The sequence below is a fragment of the Helianthus annuus genome, chromosome 13, assembly GCF_002127325.2.
Source record: "Helianthus annuus cultivar XRQ/B chromosome 13, HanXRQr2.0-SUNRISE, whole genome shotgun sequence".
In the NCBI taxonomy this organism is placed as follows: domain Eukaryota; kingdom Viridiplantae; phylum Streptophyta; class Magnoliopsida; order Asterales; family Asteraceae; genus Helianthus; species Helianthus annuus.
In genome coordinates this window covers 107165666-107185208 of record NC_035445.2, presented here as the reverse complement: position 1 = coordinate 107185208, position 19543 = coordinate 107165666, and the positions used below count along the sequence as shown (strand labels likewise).

At 37.6% G+C, this 19543-nt stretch overlaps 1 protein-coding gene across 1 annotated transcript; it reads left to right on the top strand.

Moving 5' to 3' along the window:
• The first annotated feature begins 3584 nt into the window (after nucleotides 1–3584).
• Nucleotides 3585–5200, top strand: LOC110901466. Its single transcript, XM_035982312.1, has 3 exons — nucleotides 3585–3646; nucleotides 4127–4207; nucleotides 4881–5200. Exons 1-3 carry the CDS (start codon nucleotides 3585–3587, stop codon nucleotides 5119–5121), a joined length of 384 nt encoding a protein of 127 aa, XP_035838205.1. The 3' UTR covers nucleotides 5122–5200.
• Nucleotides 5201–19543: the final 14343 nt, after the last annotated feature.

Here is a 19543-nt window from a genome sequence, read left to right as displayed (position 1 = left end):
AAAGATGTAAAAAAGATGTATTATATCGTACTACACCATAATACAGGTCTTTAATACATGTTGCACAAATATGAAATATGAAATATGTAAAGTGACGTTAAATCGAAAACATAACAAAATAAAATAGCTCTTTAAGAGGAAAATTAAAATATTATAGAATGTTTTCCACTCTTACGTTATGTTCAGGAAAATTACTTTTGATAGATTTGACGAGACCTTGATATTCAAAACTGACAGTCTATGATTGAAATTAAGTGTAAATAAACATGTGAGTTGATAAATTCACAAATTCAAGTGTTTTTAGGGTAATAACATTAGAGTTGATCAATTCATAGATTCAGTTGTTTTTACGTTAAAAACAATATAATAAAAATCCCTAGTTTTTTAGAAAATCATCAATGTTGATATCAGGACTCGAAAATGATGAATCGTTGTTTGACAATTGAGAGTCGCATTGTAAGGACGGTTTTGTCAACCACATATGGCCATTACTCTATACATAATTCAAGTTATACCATATCTTTAAGTAGCCTGCTTGGCCGTTTATACCATGTTTACTATGATTTTTCATCTCGTGTATGAGTTTCGTACCATAGACTTTCGGGTCTATTCCTATTTATTTTTAAACATGTATATGGTAATTTAGAATGGGTCTTAGAAATTAGAATAATTGCTACCTAGGTCAATATAAATTTCAAACTTTTGGGGCCGAACATTTCAGCCAAAAATCGTTATTATATATATAAACTTGTGTGATTCTAAATGAAGCATTGATATTTGTATTATTAAGAATAAACTATTGATTGTACTTGTTGGAATTAAAAACTATATTATAGTAAATTAAAATAAACCAATAAATCATGTCTTATTTTTTAGTGTAGTTTTATATTCCAATGTCGCATTATCATTCTTTTGACCAACTCCAGGACATGTAAACATGCCAAATGGCATAAAACAAACAGATGATTGTGATTTAGTTAACATAATTGGAAATTATCATGACATGTATGCATGACTGATTCAGGTTCGACTAATTCAAGATTATGATCGTTATGGATAATATGTCATCAAGTTTCATTATCTTAGGGACCATCCAAGTTTATTAATATTGATCTTTTAACTGTTTTCAATGATTGCGAAAACACTGCTCAATAATATTGGTCATTAGGCGGTTTTAACCCATCTTTTGTCACTGGATCAACTCTCTTGGAGGTGTTATCACATGACAAAAAACCGTGATTAAAAACCATCAACAATCGAAGCTTACGGTTATACACATATCTATCTCATTGACATGATACACAGACCACTTTGATTTTTGTCATACAAATAGAAACATCCCAAATAAAAAAGAAATTTTTTAGTGTGGTTTATAATCATAAAAAGTTGCATAAAGATTAATATACATATATATATATCGGTTTGGCAATATGATGGTGTTCCCCTACTTACTCTACTTGCCATCATTGATCAGGTGCATATCCAAGCCCTATATCATGACGTACAAAAATCCTTTGGCCGGCAAGTCGGCAACAACAAAATTATTCATTCTTGTAATCTTTTTTTTAAACATGAGCTAGTGTTTTAGATATAATTTAAAAAGGTATAATATTATTTAACAGTCATGTGATTTTTTGTATCATCAGTTTAGGTTGAAAGTTGTAGCTAGCCTTGTAGGCGTGAAATTAACTTTAGTTTGACTTCTTTTGATCTATGTTTTTTTAACTAAATTAAATAAAACTTACTCATCACCAACTCATTGTAAATTAGTCGACATCAACACCTCGAAAGAACATAAGGAAATTCAAAAGTAGCATATGCTTAGGCAAATGCCTAGTTGTTTATTTATGCATGAGCTTTTAGACAAACGTATGCACGTTCTTGTTTTATTGATGTGGTTAGATTTATTGTAATAATCGTGTCATGTAAAGATGTATGGTTCCAAATGTCGCGCAAGCCATATGCGCGTATGGCCATACCCACACTCAACGGACAAAACACTCAGCGCCTATTTCAAGGTCCATGTGCGGGACAAATACGCATACGCGTAACGCTGACAGCTAATGAGAGTGAGCCAGTAAAAAAGGCAGCAACCAACATCTGCCCAGCCAATTACCACGATGAACAATTGTGCTCTTCTCACCGCTACGTGATCTCCATTCACAGTTGAAGACAGACGCAACAAGCAAGGCCAGCAAAGCTCCAACGCCTCGGCGATAGGTAAGCCTAGAATTAATAATCACTTCTTGGCATTCCTAATAAGTCTAGTACTCCTCCTAGCGCTTGCACGTGGGAGCACCACTAGACGGAGGGACTTGTAAAGGTATGGTATTGGACCCGACTCAAACAACTGTCATTTCCTTTATCACATTTCATTATTATATTTATTATTGCGTACTAACCCGTGAAGCCTAGCGCGTTGTAGTTTACACTACACTAGGTTGTGGGCTTGTAGAGACAACCCCTAACTGAGTCTGGCCTGTTGAGGTTAGGGTAGCCCATGTCTCCTATATAAGGTGTTAGGATTTAGAGCACACACACGATCAATAAATGAAAGCAATAAGAAAAGTAGACACGAGATTTACGTGGTTCGGTCACAGTGTGTAACCTACGTCCACGGGGATAACTAGGGTTTGTATTTTATTTAGTGATAATGATTACAAGTACAAGAGATATATTTATAGGCTAGAATGAGGGTTAGTCCCTTGCTAAACAAGAAACTAAACATCTGGGCCTAAAACACTTAGAGCCCATGAGGGTTAGGGCCGACCGAACTCTTTCCCTTCCTCTCTCTAATTCTTAGCAAGTCTTAATGGGCTGGGCTGAAGACAACATCTCCAAAAATCTCCCACTTGGTGTCTTCGGACCTCGAACTTTACCATCTCTTCTGTACTTCTGAAAATGAAAATCCCCCTGATCTTCAAATCTCCCTAGTTACCCCGCCTCAACATTATTCCTGAAGGCCAGCTGAAGCTATAGCTTCAGCTTATCCAACACCACAACCTTGGTAAACATATTTGATGGATTCTTAGCACCTGGAACGTTCTTCAAACAGATTGATCCTTCACTGATCAATCCTCTGATAGAATGATACCTCATCCATATGTGCTTCGTCTTCCTATGATAAACAAGATTCTTTGCAAGTTTTATTGTTTTCATTGTCACAATATAGCGAGTAGTCAGCTTGATTCTTCCCTAACTCCTCCAAAAAAGCTTTCAACCATACAAGTTCTTTATTAGGCCTCACCTGCAACAACGACCGCCTATACAAACTCTCACTCCCTAACTTCTCCCTACCCTTTGTCGCTTGACCCACCCCTTACCAGCCGTGAAGTCCAACCAGTAGACCTTGGTTACAACCTAGATTTGGCTACCTGTGACCACTACGAGTCAGCTCCGGAGCCTTTGAAACCCGAATCACCTTACCTTCCCCGGCATCCTCTATTCATGGTCTTCTTCGTCATCAGATCTAAAATTGTGGTTGATTGGTGGTGGCAGGTGGTGATGGTGGTCGATTGGTGGGGAAAGTGGTGGTGAGAGGTGGTTATGGCAGTGGTTGGTAGAGGTGGTGGCTCATGTTGGTGATGGCAGTGGTGGTTGAGGGAGAGGAGCTTGGTGAAGGAATATGTGCAATGGTGTGTAGCATGTGTGTTCATATGTCATACAACAACAACCACAATATATAAATGGATTTAAAAAAAGAAAAATGTAAAAAGAGTTTTGGATGGAAATGATAAAAACAAAAACATATATGTAATCTGACCAAAATATCTCTTAGTTAAATGACATTTTTTTACGTAGTATGGGTTGGACGAAAATGACAAAAGAAATATGCAAACATCAGCGACCCAAATGAGAAAAAGAAAACTATTTAGGGGCTGTTTGTTTTTCTCAAGAAGTGCTTCCCGCCGCGCAGACCACGCGCAGACATTTGGGTCTGAAGACTGTTTGTTTTCTCGAAGACCTTTCATTAAAAAAGGTTTACGCGTCCTCTTCCTGGAACAGATGTGGACTCATGTCTTCAAACCTCTTCTCATCGTTTCTTCTCCTTCTCCCTTCTCCCCTCCATCTCAAAATGACAAAACCCTAGAGCCACCCTTCTCCTCAAACCCAATCCTCCTCCCAGCCGCCACCAACAACTCCGGCCACCCTTCCCCGCCGGATCCCTATTGCCGACACATCAAACGGTGACTCAGCCGCATATCAGGTGAATTTATTTTTTTCAGTTTGAGATCTGCTATTTATTTTTACAATTGAGATGTGTGTTGTTCGATTAGAGATTGTTTGTTATATGAGTTTGATCAACTGAGTTGAATATTAAATTCGGTTGGTAATATTGTGCCAAAGGTCTCTTGATTATTCTAGGGCTCTAGGCTTTTTTGTAATAATCTTATTGTTGATTATTATGATGTTGTGCCAGAAAGCTATTGCTTCTCCATTGTTTCTTTTTTTTTTTTTTTTTTGCAAGTGACTGATATCATGATTTAGGACTATGTTTGTGTTTTGTACACCCGCTTTCTGGCATAGATCTGATCATCTGATTGTGAATTCTCAAAGTCAGATTTCTTATTGAATTGCATATCAGTCAGATGGTATGTAACAACTAGGATACTGACATGGAATTTCATGGCTTTGTTGTTCTTCACTGGATATTAACATTAACATTAACAACTTAATATAATTATGAACTTATTCATCTCAACTGTGATTATCGCAAAGGAGGCACATTTAGAGACCAAAAATTGGATACTTTAGAATACTAGAAATGAATATGGGAAATCCTAATTGAGATAATAGAGAAAATTACAAATCATGTTGCTGAACTTTAAAAATTTTCAACATATGATCTTAACCAAAAGAAATCTGGTTATTTGAAACAGAAAATATGGAGAAATCTTGCTCTCTACTTATTCATTTCGACAAAGGAACACCAACACTAGCCAACGAGATAAAGAAGCTCTCGAAGGAAACGATGATGCTTCAAATGATGATGCTCCATACGTAAGGCGAAACGCCATACTTGCTGTTAATGCGATTTACAAGCTTCCGCAAGGGGATAACCTTTTGGTTGATGCACCCGAAATGATCGAGAAAATGTTAACAACCGAAGCTGATCAATAGGCTAAACGAAATGTGTTTCTTATGCTGTATACATGCGCACAAGACCGAAACGCCATACTTGTTGTTAATGCGTTTCTTGTAATGGTGTTCATTACAAGATTATTTGAATTAAGGTGTTCATTACGCTTAAATGGTTATGATTATTTGTTGTTTGTTTACAAGATGTTTTGATATAATGATTATTAGGATTGCTTGATGTTCATTACAAGATTTTTTTTATTATTTGTGCCTATTATGTTCAGCAGTTTGCAGAACTTAAAAAACAAACAGTCTTCTTCTTGCAGACTGCAGAGGTTTGGTCCACCTCTTCTGCTACAGATGTTTGCAGATGTGGTCCGCAGACTGCAGACATTTTACCTCTGAAAAAACAAACAGCACCTTAGACTAAAGTGACATTTCTGACCAAATCAGAGGGACTAAAATGACAATATACTCTATATATGTATAATACTTTAAATGATGTCTTTACATTATTTACGTGCATGTATACATTTATGTATCTGATATAGAATAATACGTGATATGTGTGTTATATAAAGAGACATAAAAATCTATCAAAAATATAAAGAGACAAAAAAAGTAAATATAAATCTATGATTATTTAAATAATGTACTGCATTTTTAACTTAGCATGTTTCTATGTTGTGTTTGAATTCACTTATGCAACTACCTAATCAGTAAATCACATAGTTATATAAAATTCTTGAAACAAGTAACCTAACAATATGGTTCATTCAATTCTACGCTTGACTTGATACTTCATTTCACCAACCTTTCCATGAAATTGGCTGTTTTAAAGCCTTGAGAAAGAATAATAAATTACTTGATAGGATAAAAGTTATGATCATTGTTTTGAACCCAAAATTAGCCCATTCGTTATCCCACCCGTTTCACGTTACGACCTTTCGTAAGGATCATTTGACCTGTGTCGATGACTAATACCTTATGTAAGTATGTGGAACTCGGTTCCTTGGAACGACAAATGAGTGAAACGCTAGCTAAAACTATCAAACAGTTGAGGGGAGAGTGATTAGTTCATGTGAGAACCTCTTGTTTTACCGTGTTTAGGCTTCACACAAAGGTGCATTCATATGTATTAAGAACGGATAATATGTATTCGTTTGACACTCTTACCGTTAAAAATTATTAGAGTGAAAGGTGTTTTTGTATTTCATTCATCTTTCTCGAGACAAGAAATGATGTAACTGTTACTTTGACATGTTTTGTAATTTTATAGGTTATATATTTTTAGGCGGGACTACATATAAAGAAAACCTAGGCCTTTCCTACGTATCTTTTTAGCACTAAAATAGGTAACATCTACCAAAAACAAGAACATATATTATACTTGAAGATGGAATTTAGGGATGAGTTATTCAGTACTCATACCGAAAAATATCGATATTGAACTATACCATACTGATCGAATTTTGTTACCATGTTGTTATCAAGTTATTAAAAATGACATGTTATTCTTTTTGATACCTTAAGTCATCTTTTTTTTAGATTATGAATTTATATTAGAAGGTTTTCATCTACTTGAATAAAAAGTTTCCATTATTTAAATCAAGTTATTAAAAAATGACATGTTTTTCTTTTAAATTAAAAAAAATACTCAAATCTTTAATACTTGTCAAGTTCAAGAAAAATATGCACCTCATCAAGATTTTTGACAAGCGTGTACGAAAATGATAAAGGATATCATTTCACACGATTTAGCTTCTATTCTACCCTTCTAACTAGGGATGAGCATTTGGTTTCGGGTACCGTTACCGTATCGGTGCTGAATCGTACCAGGTATATTCGGTACCGGTACTCACTTTCCCCGTTTTTCGGTACCGTACCGGTATTTACGAGTAAAACGCCGATAAATATTGGTACCGTACCGGTGTATTCGGTACCAATACCTACTTTTCCCGTTTTTCAGTACCGGTACTTTCGGTACTAGTACCGGTTCGGTACTGACCAGGTACCGTGCTCATCCCTTACAGTTCTAACACCTCCGATGCTACTACTACTTGGTCATGTTAAAACGGGGGAAGATTGTGATTGAAAAAAGGTTTATAAAGAAGCCAGAAATGGTTCCCGAACCCACCAAACGTTAAACCGATAGTTTATCAAGTGGGACTTCTATTACTTGCAATTCTTATATTTGCTAAAAGAAAAAGAGGAGAGGTGTCAAACGTGGAAAGGTTCTACAAAGGAATTTGTTGCCATGTTTCTCAAACACATTAAGGATCATTATCAATTCTCTTTTTCATAATAAATTGTCTCTTATCAAAATCGATATTATTATTATTATTATTATTATTATTATTATTATTATTATTATTATTATTATTATTATTATTATTATTATTATTATTATTATTATTATTATTATTATTATTATTATTATTATTATGTATGGTTGTTAAGTCTCCTTAATTTGGGCCCACAAAATTATCCGGTTATCCTAAAAAAGTTTTATATGGCTCTCATTTTATCGATACAAGCAACCGAACGAACAAACAAACTTACACGGTAAAATTTCACTGTAAGCAAACTGTTAGTAGTTCCGTCGATACATATAAAAAGAGACATTTTAGTTCAAGTCTCGAATACAACGATGTGTGTGTATATGTAGGGTTAGGAAGAAGCAATAGGCTAATTGAGAAACTTAAGAAATATTTTGAATCACACATTTTCACTAAGCAAAAATGCAAGTATTTTTTTTTTTTTTTTTTGAAAAAGCGGAGCTTTTCTTTCAAGTTTTTTAGGGATTTATACACGTGTATATTTTCATTCTTTTAACTATACATATATGTATATACGTGTTTAAAATTGAAAAATGAGTATTGTACATCTATGATTAAGGGGAATGATTTAGTTTTAGCTTTAGGGTTTATCAGTAGTGTTTTGGTTTTAGCATTAGGGATTAGTCTTAGTGTTTAGCATTAGTATTAGGGTTCAGTTTTAGTGTTTAGCATTAGTATTTTAGGGTTTAGGTTTAGGCTTTAGCTTTAGAGTTTAGCTTTAGCGTTTAGTTTTTAGGTTTGAGCATAGGGTTTAGCCTTAGTGTTTAGGGTTTATAGTTTTTGGTTAGTGTTCGACGAGCCAGACTCAATGCCGCTGGAATGAGCTCAACCGGCTTTCGTTTAACCCCGTTCCTACACTTCTTAGGTTAAGGATATATTTTTCATAATATACACATATGTATAATTTAAAAATTGACTATATACATGATACGTGGTTGAAAACCCATTACTTTATCGTTTTAAGTGTATGTTTTAACGTAAATTTTGGTTTCGAATAGCCTACTTTGATTAGAATTGTATTTTGCAGGTCTAACGGAGTTTAAGGACACTACTAGAAAATAAGCCTAATGCAACCTTTAGAAGCAACCTTTTTCAAATTAGTTGCATTTGCCTCTTATGCAATTCCCTTGAACATAAAGGTTGCATTAGAACTTCTAATGCAACCTTTTTCATAAAAGGTTGCAAATTAATATTGAACTAGGATTGAGACCCGCCGCAATGCGGCGGGGATTCTTTAGTTATAACTAAGTCGATCTCGGACCCGCACGTTATGTTAAACCTGTCAAACGGGGAAAAAAGACGATGTAAAAAACGTTCACCTACACACACACGTTGCGTCATGTTAACTCGCAAAATTTAGAACGAAACGTAAAAACGTTAAACCAAATACGCACGTTGCGATGTGTTAAGTCACAAAATTTAGAACCAAGCATATAGCGAAAAATTTGCGTAAAATGAAAACTATAAAGGACCAAAGTTGAAAGTAAAAAAAGTTATGAGAATAGATTGCAAAAGATAAAAAGTTTTGGGTTAAAAGTAAACAAACAAATAGTTTTGGGTTAAAAGTATAATTTATTAAATACTTTTTGGTAAAAAGTAAAAAAAATCAATTTTTTTTAAAACTCCTAAAGCCAACATTACGACAACCATATGCATAACCATTTTTTCTTTGAAAAACCCCCAAAGCACACCCCGCGTTGCGGCGGGGCGTAAAACGGTGTCAAAAACCGTCATCGACCACCAACACTGACTCGACCTAGGATATGCGTGTTGCGACGAACCTATCAAACATGGAAAAATAGAGGTAAAAACGTTGAACCACACATGCACGTTGCGTCGTATTAACTCGAAAAATTTAGAACTATACGCAAAACGAAAATCTGCGAAAGATGAAAAGTATAAGTAACAAAAGTTTTGAAGTTAAATTGCAAATAATGAAAAGTTTTGGGTTAAAGTTAAAAAAACAAATTATGTAGGGTTAAAATGAAAAAGGTAAAAACCTTTTGGGTTAAAAGTAAAAATTCAAGTTTTTTTTTGAAAAATGCCCTAAGCACAAGTTACAACTCTTGATGCCTATATTTGTTGCTTCTTTATAGTAATAAAATAAAATTTTCAACCTTTTTCTTGAAATGGTTGCAAATCTTATTATAATTTGCAACTCTTGTTTTAAAAGGTTGCATTGTCAAAAGTTAAATAGGAACTCCTTTTATTAAATGTTGCAATGTTAGAAGTTAGATGCAACTATTATTTTAATCTAAGGTTTAAGTTAACAAGTTACCTGATTATTCCATGAAGATATCAAATCAAGGTGTAAGTTAACTAGTTACCTGATTATTCTTCTTTAAAACTAGTTACCAAAAAGTTGTCTAGATCAGTTAATCACGATAACTAATCATCTAAATCAAATGGATCAAATTTCTTAATAGAATTCACTTCTTGAATATGTATCATATCTTGTTGAATATCACACGTATAAGCCAGACGGGAGAAAAAACACTCGCGCATTTAATGACTATAAACTAATAATACATCTCTCTTTGCAATTGAACTATAAGAAGAAATAAACAAATCCCTATCGTAATCAGCAAAATAAAAACGAATCATAAGTGGATGCAATAAGCAGCACAAAATAAAATTTGTTATTCCTTGAACAAGTTTTAGATTGATCAATATACATACCATACCACTAAATTAAGATATAAAAAAAGACAAAGAGCGAAACGAAGAATTGAGTAGCTTGTAAATTGGATGTATGGATTGAACGTCCATTCGTTTTTACCTTTTCTTTGGGGTAATTGGAGGAGGTGATCATTCTGGTGAGGGAGATGGTCTAATTGTGTTCGGGATTGAGAGGGAAATCTAAACTTCTTAGGTTGGAGGAAAAAGAGGTCTTGATTGTGCTCGTGATCTGGAGATTAGCGGGTAGATAGAGTTAGAGTTAGAAATTGAATTTTGAGGCAAAATTGAATTTTTAGGATGAATTGGAGGGAAGTTGGGATTTTGTAACTAATTTGTAATAAACGTTGCATTTGAGTATTTAAAAAGTTGCATTTCAAAAGAGAAAAAGTTGCATTAGAATGTAAAAATGTTGTTATTAAAAAGGTTGCATTTGAATAGTAAATGCAACACTTTTAAGAAAAGTTGCATTAGGCCTTTAAAAGGTTGTAATTAGCCTAATGCAACTGCGTCTAATGCAGCCTTCGATAAAAGGTTGCATTAGGCCTAATGCAATTTTTTTATGGCCTGATGCAACTTTTTATAGGGATTGCATTAGCCCCATTTTCTTGTAGTGGGAGTTATTCGGGAGCTTTACGGAGCGATCAGGATCAATCGGGTACACGGGGACTGACGCAACTTGAAGATCACACAACATTCTTGGAGCCTTTTTGGAGAACCCTCTTCACCTCTAACCTCTCCAAATCATCCACTATCATCGACCTCGATCCTAACCCTAATCTACCAACATTATCATCATCATCATCCAATCCACAATCACTAATCCTTCCACAACCTTTCTGTCACACCCCAACCGATGGCGGAATCATCGGGGCGCGGCACTAGGCGAATCAGATTGCTCAAGAGAATCCATAACAACTAAATTGCGACAGTATTTATTGCACTTGTTATACCATACTAGAAAATAATACATTCACATAAGTCATCACATATTTCTTATCCTCTCGAACAATACAAATCCGACAACATTGGATGGTTAAATGGTGGCGAGTGAACCAAGCGTTGGATGGTTATCCGATCGGATGGATGTCATGTCCGTTCGGATGACTGCCTGTCCGATTGGATGACTGTCTGATCGGACGGCAATCCGTCCAAGCGATCTAGTCGTCCTTGGCACTTGACTAACTTTGAAGGTTTTTGGCGGTTTTGATCGAGACGGTGTTGTGACGTGCTAAACAAGAGAAACCCCATCTCAGACCAAGGGACCCGATCGGACAGGAATCACCCAAATCTGACCGGTTTATTGATTCGTGACGGTAGTTCTTGGTTAACCCGAAATCGGTCGTCTCTTTGTTAGAAACCAGATCTTGAGCCAACACGACACTAAGAATGAGTAGAAGGTCGGTACAAGCTCCGATTCTGTCGATCTTGAGTGCATTGAGTGTAAAAGAGTTGAAAGAAAGTTGGAAAACCATCTTTCAATCCTTTTGTTCATGATTATGTGTAGATCTTGTGTGAAAACGTTGTTTATTCTTGTGGAAATCCTTCGGATCTGAGTTGTTCTTGGTGGAATGAGGCCAACACTTGAAGTTCATAAGAACTTCATGATTACAGTCTCCCCTGCTTTAGGAAATTTCGTCCCGAAATTAATCCATAAGAAGGGTTGCGAGGATCGATGCGAGTGGGAGTAACGATTAAATGCGTCAAGAATAAGCGAGCGATCGGTTGAAGATTGACGAGGAAGAGCATTGCGATGACTGGCGATGGCAGCGAGTAAGATGATTCAAACACAAAAGATGGCAACACAAGGAAAGCGATCCAAAAGTATATGAATTCTCGAAAAGTTGATTAATTTGAAAAGGTTTGAAGAAATTTGTTTATGAAAAGTCTTCCCACAGCACGGTGTCAAACTGTTTCGATGTTCACACCAGCGCTATGAGTGAGGTTTTATCAAGTTAATAAAAGATTTTATGGTGTTTAAAGCTCGTTTTACGAAATTTTCTCGTCACGCGGCAGTAACTTAAGTCGATTGTCACACCATCGTTACAAGATAATCTCATTTTACACAAAGGTTTTGATCAAATTTTAGAAAAAGTTTTGTAAGAAAATGCCACACCCCGATTTCCACGTGTCTCACCGGTGGGCCCGGTGGGGGATTACCGTGACGTGGTTGGCAACATAATAGTCAAACAACACAATTATATGAATGCACAGCGGAAGCAAAAGGTAAAATATATTACAATTCGAATATAAGTAATATCCAGTATTACAACGGAGAGTAAAAGATCCACAGGCGGGTCGGTAATAAAACAGAAACAATAGTTCAACAGACTTTGACATCTAGAGCTTGCGAAACTTGAGTAATGATGTCTGGAGTAGCCAGCCTATTACGTCTAGCACCTGCACTTAACCTTTTTGGAAAATACGTCAGTTTACACTGGTAAATACAACTCAACTGACTCGTTTTGAAAAGAGTTTGTAAATTGATTTGAATGCACTTCGGCAAAACTATCTTTATAACTTGGGACAATTATTTGTATATAATCTTGTATACAGATTTACTTATTTGCCGTCCATTAGTACCGGTTAGAAGAGCCGGTTTAAGTTATCTGACACGCCACCGGTATAATGCCCACAAGGTAGATTCCTTTAGTGGATTACCAGTTTTTTTTCATAATGCATCTGTCAGGTGTACGCCTACACCCCGTGCTTAGGTCGTGGCCATTTCGTAAAATGATGCCAAGGATATCCGGGACATGGTCATTTAACCCCAAGGGCCATACATCAAATAATACAGAACAAAGCGGGTCATGTAAATACATTAATCACAATCCGATTTAAATGACTACATACCCGACCAAGCGGTACTTTTATAGTACCGTATCCCAAGCCCGTATAGGGAAATAAGTTAAGAGTATTTACCTGAGCAAAGTATCAATCAAATACAGCAAATGCAAGTACTTTTACTGGGCTCCTAATCTGGAACGAAGGTTTATAATAACCTATTAAAATCCTAACGGGTCTTTAATTTAGCCTTAGCTTAGACCAGTCAGTTTCAAAGGATAACTATGGTTTAATCGCGTGAAAGGCGAAAACCGGGAATGGAATGTGATTTGGACCCAACAAGTTTGAAGACTTGTTTTATGTGGGTAATGTAACCACACTCTGGATTTTGGGGTCAAAACAATATGGTTTGACCCGTTTCGGCTAGTTTATGTAAACTAGTTACATAAGCCGAACCGTGCGCGCAAAAGGCGTAACGGTTAATCCGTAGGAGTCCTACACAAGTTCCCTAAGTCAATATGCCTTAAAGAGGTTGTGGTATCAGTAGGATACCTTCCATAATGCCCGTAACGAGTTTAAATCCATTTTATGCCCCGTAGGGGTATTTCGGTCTTTTTAAAGATTATAAAAGAGGTTTCTGAGTTCTACAGGAAATCTGAGTTTCTCGAATAGTTAATAAAGTCCAAAATGCTTTATTTATTATTTTAAATTAGTAGCAACTAGAATCGGGTCAAAAGACCTTGTAGAACTCAAGTTATGGTCGAAAAGGGTATATTCGGTATTTACCGAACCGTTGCCATAACCGCAGGTTATCAGCAGGTTAAAAATAATTAAAAATCTTTAAAAATCCCAAAATATTAGTTTACATCAGTGTGTAAAAGGTTTGGTGTCGAAATCCGGGTTTAGATAGGCGTTATGCTAATTGCGCTATTTAATTACTAAGTTTCCGTAATTTGCGCTATTTAGCATAACTCCTATTCTGGACCTCGGATTGACGTGAAATTTTAGGGACATGCTTAGAAATCAGTAACTAAGGTTATGGTCCTTTCACATGTCCGAAATTCTCGTTTTAAATTAAAAAGGGCGTTACGGTCAACTTTTAAGCATTTAACGGAAATGTGTAAAAGACTCGGACAAACAACGAACCGGTCACAGAGGGTTATACCATCATGTAACCTGGTCCTAAGAGAGTGCTAAGGCATATCTAAATCATACTTTAACAGGTCAGAACTGAAGTCAAAGCAAAAGTCAAAGTTTTTGCGACTTTCGGCTCCGAACCGGGTCAAAACGGTAAATGGTCGGATCAAACAAGCTTAGACTAGTTAATATACTTGTTATCATGTTTTATGAGTGTCAAAACAGGTTGCACGCCATCTACATTACTGATTATGCATAATATCGCAAAATAGCATTTATGTTGACTTTTTCTATGCACGTTTGACTCGACATTCGGACTAGTTAGAGTGGGAATCAGAGGGTGCCCTTTTAGGGGTTTAATGCCCACATGATTACCAACACATAACTACCTTTGATTCGATAAACCATTGGACCATTTGTGATTTATCGCAAAGTCAACCGTTAGTTACGACGGTGTGACTTCTAAGCTAAAACTAAGTGATAACTCAAATAAGAAAGGAGTAGAACACTTACTGAAGTCCTATGCAGGAAATGTGACCACTTGAGAGAAGGTTTGAGCTCCAGAAGTGATCCAAGAATGCAGATGAAGGTGTGAATCAATGGATTGCAACTTATGGCCTTTTATAGTGAATTTCTCACCATAAGAAGTTGACACACAACTCTACCACTGACCACAACTCATCAACATGTTTCCCTAATGCTTAGGGGTTGTTTAGGGGTCACTTGGAAGGTTTTAAATGCATTTCATGACGCTTAGAAGGTTGATCAGGCAAGTTAAACATTTTTCTGCATCTGTGACCTTCACGCGGCCCGCATTAAGGATCAAGCAGCTCAGACGCGGGCCGCCTGAATCCTTAAGTCAGAAAACGAATCCTCAGGTGGCTCGCGGCCTGCATTAGTTTACTAGTTTCATGAACGCGGCCCGCCTGAGGCCTGTAAATCAAGATTTTCAAATTTTTTGCCATGATGAGCCTGACCTTTCGGTTTCGAAGGGGTAACTTTGCAATTTGGCCCTCGATTATTTACGAATAAGGGCCTCGTGACTTTTACCCGCATTGTTAAGTCCCCGGTTAGTTTAATTACTATCCGGAAGGCCTTAACTTTTATTGTTGACGCTTTTAACCCCTCGCATATGAATTTGATCATAACTTTCTCGTTTTAAAACGGAACTTCGCGAAATTTATATCGTATATTCTAGTGAGCGTATTTTACTGTTACAAAGCCTCGGGTTCGTCAAAGGGTCACTCAGAGGTATAAATTAAACATGTTGACACAATTAACCCCTGTAGCTTGTAATCTCTCACTTTCTTCCGCGTTTCGCTCCGTACGATCCATGATTTATTCGTTTGAAGGTACGAGCATCACTTAGGGCTATTATACAGTATATTTACCCCTCGTTGACATTTTTAACCCTCGAATTTACATACTTTCAAGGTTTGTCAACTTTAGTCCTTTATTTAGTATTTAATACCACGTGTAAACTCATGACACGTGTCAACACATTATTGGACACAAAATTTCGAGGTGTTACATCCTCACCCCCTTAAAATAAATCTCGACCCGAGATTTACTGAAATAAATAAGGGTATTTTTCTTTCATCGTGGATTCAACCTCCCACGTGAATTCGGGACCTCTACGGGCATCCCATTTGACCTTTACTATAGGTACATGCTTCCTTCGAAGCTTCTTTACCTGTCGATCTTCAATCGACAAAGGTTTTTCCACAAATTTTAAGCTCTCATCTATATGCACATCTGTATGTGGTATTACCAGTGATTCATCAGCAAAGCACTTCTTTAGATTGCAGATGTGGAACACATTGTGAATTCCATTGAGCTCCTCCGGTAAGTTTAACTTGTAGGCAACTGACCCGACACGTTCGATAACCTCGAAAGGTCCTATGTATCTCGGGCTTAGTTTGTCTTTCTTACCGAAACGCATCACCCCCTTCCAGGGTGATACCTTAAGCAACACTTTTTCACCTACTTCGAAATGAAAATCTTTACGCTTTGGATTTGCGTAACTTTTCTGCCTATCTCGGGCAGCCTTGAGACGGTCTCGAATCTGGACAATCTTGTCCGTCGTTTCGAAGACTATCTCTGGTCCTGATAATTGGACATCTCCAACTTCCGCCCAACAAACAGGCGATCTACACTTTCTACCGTATAATGCCTCGAAGGGCGCAGCCTTAATGCTGGTATGGTAGCTATTGTTGTAGGAGAATTCGATTAATGGTAGGTTCTTATCCCAACTACCACCCAAATCGATAGCACATGCACGTAGCATGTCTTCCAACGTCTGAATAGTACGCTCACTCTGACCGTCTATCTGAGGATGGTAAGCCGTACTAAAATTCAAACGTGTGCCCAAAGATTGCTGGAAGCTTTTCCAGAAATGAGACGTGTATCTAGTATCTCGGTCAGAGATAATAGACACAGGTATGCCATGTAAGGCTACAATCTTATCAACGTATAACTGGGCTAACATATCGGAGCTATAAGTCTCCTTGATGGGTAAGAAATGTGCTGACTTAGTCAGTCTATCAACTATAACCCATATTGTATCATTTCCTTTTTTCGTCTTGGGTAACTTGGTAATAAAATCCATAGTTACACATTCCCACTTCCATTCAGGAAGTTCAGGCTGTTGTAGCAAAGCCTGACGGCTTTTGATGCTCAGCCTTGACTTGCGCACTAGTCAAGCATTTGGCTACATAGGCGGCTACAGACTTGTTCAAGCCTATCCACCAATAATTTGCCTTTAGATCCTGATACATCTTATCAGCTACAGGGTGAACATAATATTTGGAACTATGGGCTTCCTGGAGGATAACATCTCGTAGTCCTCCATAAATTGGAACCCATATTCGTCCATTTAATTGTAAAATTCCGTCCTTGCTAAGAGTTAACTGCTCCTCGGTTACTCCTAGCTTTTCTTTAGGATAGTTAGCTTCCAACACAGCTTCTCTCTGTGCAGCTAACAACCTTTCAATTAAATTATTCTTCACTTCAATGCTCTTGGCATTGATTCGGATGGGTTTCACCCTTTCCTTTCGACTCAAGGCATCAGCGACTACATTCGCCTTGCCGGGATGATATCTGATTTCACAATCATAATCATTTAAAGTCTCCATCCAACGGCGCTGCCTCATGTTTAATTCCTTCTGATTAAACAGATGTTGAAGGCTCTTATGATCAGAATAGATCACAAACTTGATACCATACAGATAATGCCTCCACTGTTTTAGTGCGAACACAACGGCACCCAGCTCCAAGTCATGGGTGGTGTAATTCTTTTCATGCACCTTTAACTGTCTTGAAGCATAGGCAATAACCTTGCCTTTCTGCATAAGCACACACCCCATGCCAGTGTGTGATGCATCGCAGTAAACTACAAACTCTTCGGTACCTTCAGGTAATGTCAGCACAGGGGCGTTGCTCAGCTTTTGCTTCAGAATATCAAAGGACTCTTGCTGCTTAGGGCCCCAAACGAACTTTACTTTCTTCTTGGTCAAGGAAGTTAAGGGCGCAACAATCCTTGAAAAATTTTCAATGAAACGCCTGTAATATCCTGCTAACCCCAGGAAACTACGAATCTCTGTAGGCGTCTTTGGCTCTTGCCAATTCATGACAGCTTCTACTTTAGCGGGATCCACTTGGATACCACGCTTACTGACAACATGTCCTAGGAATTGGACTTCTTGATGCCAGAATTCGCACTTAGAGAATTTGGCATAGAGTTTCTCATGATGCAGGAGTTCGAGAATACAGCGAAGGTGTTTCTCATGGTCAGCTTGGTTCTTAGAGTAGATAAGAATATCGTTGATGAAAACGATGATGAATTTGTCTAAGTATGGCTTGCAAACGCGATTCATGAGATCCATGAATGCGGCCGGTGCATTAGTGAGCCCAAAAGGCATCACTAGGAACTCATAATGACCATAACGATTCCTAAATGCGGTTTTATGTACGTCTTCATCTCTGACTTTCAGTTGATGGTAGCCTGACCTCAAGTCAATTTTCGAGAAATAACTTGCCCCTTGTAACTGATCGAACAAATCGTCGATCCTCAGCAAAGGATATCTATTCTTTATCGTGACTTTATTAAGCTCGCGATAATCGATGCACAGACGCATCGATCCGTCTTTCTTCTTGACAAACAGGACTGGTGCTCCCCAGGGAGACGAACTAGGTTTGATGAAACCTTTAGCTAGCAGTTCATCCAGTTGTGTCCTTAACTCCTTCATTTCGGTTGGTGCTAACCTGTACGGTGCTCTAGCAACAGGTGCTGCTCCAGGGATGATATCAATCCTGAATTCCACTTGCCTATCTGGTGGCAAACCAGGTAGATCTTCCGGGAAAACTTCTGGATATTCCGAAATGACGGGAATGTCTTCTATCTTCGGTTTTGGTTCTTCAATAATGACTTGTGCCATGTAGATGACACAACCCTTATTTAAACATTTTGAAGCCTTGAGCATAGTCACTTGCTCAGGCAGTCCGTACTGGGTATCTCCCCGAATGGTAAGCGATTCACCAGACGGAGTCTTTATCACCACTTGCTTTCTGTTGCAGACGATTTGGGCCTGATTGTGAGATAACCAGTCCATACCCAATACTATGTCAAAACCGGCTAATTTAAAGGGAAGTAGAGATAGAGGAAATGAGTGGTTCTTAATGGATATCACACATCCATCTAACACAGTGGAGACGGTTTCTATGGTGCCATCTAGCTCTACCTCATAATTTACATTTAAGGTTTTGACAGGCATATTCAGCAGTTTGCAAAATTTATGATCTACGAAAGACTTATCAGCGCCTGGATCAAAAAGTACTCTTGCAAAGACATCATTTACAAGGAAAGTACCTGTGATCACGATATCGTCTAGAATCGCTTCTTTGGCATCCAATCGAAAGACTCTAGCATTTGTCTTCTTGACCTCTTCAGGTTTCTTGGCGTACTTAGGGCAGTTGGTTTTGATATGCCCTTTCTCATTGCAGTTGTAGCATGTGGCATCTTTTATCTTCTTGCAGTCTATCGACTTGTGCTCTTTAGACTTGCATATCCCACATGCAGGTGCTCCCGAATTAGAATTGGATTTAAGTCTGCATTTTCCAAAGTGGCGCCTCTGGCAATTCATGCACTTTGGTTTTTCCTCTGTCTGCTGACTGTTCCTTCCAGACCCAAACTTCTTAGAATCAGTGTTTCCCTTGTGCTTCTTCTCTGACCCTCGTGAGTTATCATCCTCACGCTTCCTCTTACTTTCTTCAGATTTCTTTAGCGATCTTAACTTAACCGCATCTAAGGTAAGGGATAAGGAGAGATCAGCTGTTGACCTAAATGTAGCAGGTCTTGAAGCCTTAACACTGGCCTTGATTTCTGGGCTAAACCCCCAATGAAGCGAGCAATTCGCTTGGGCTCTGGTGTTACTAGGTAAGGAACCAGTCTGGACAGGGTATTAAAACTGGTAAGATAGGCTTGACAATCTAAGTTTGTCATCACCAATGACAAGAAGTCAGATTCAATT

Excerpts from the sequence above, each read along its gene's own strand:
- LOC110901466 (XM_035982312.1), top strand. The coding sequence starts at position 3,585 with ATGGCAGTGGTGGTTGAGGGAGAGGAGCTTGGTGAAGGAATATGTGCA. Across the intron at positions 3,647-4,126 it reads TGTGCAATGGTGTGTAGCAT|CCGCCACCAACAACTCCGGC; the intron begins GTGTGTTCATAT and ends TCCTCCTCCCAG. Across the intron at positions 4,208-4,880 it reads GTGACTCAGCCGCATATCAG|AAAATATGGAGAAATCTTGC; the intron begins GTGAATTTATTT and ends TATTTGAAACAG.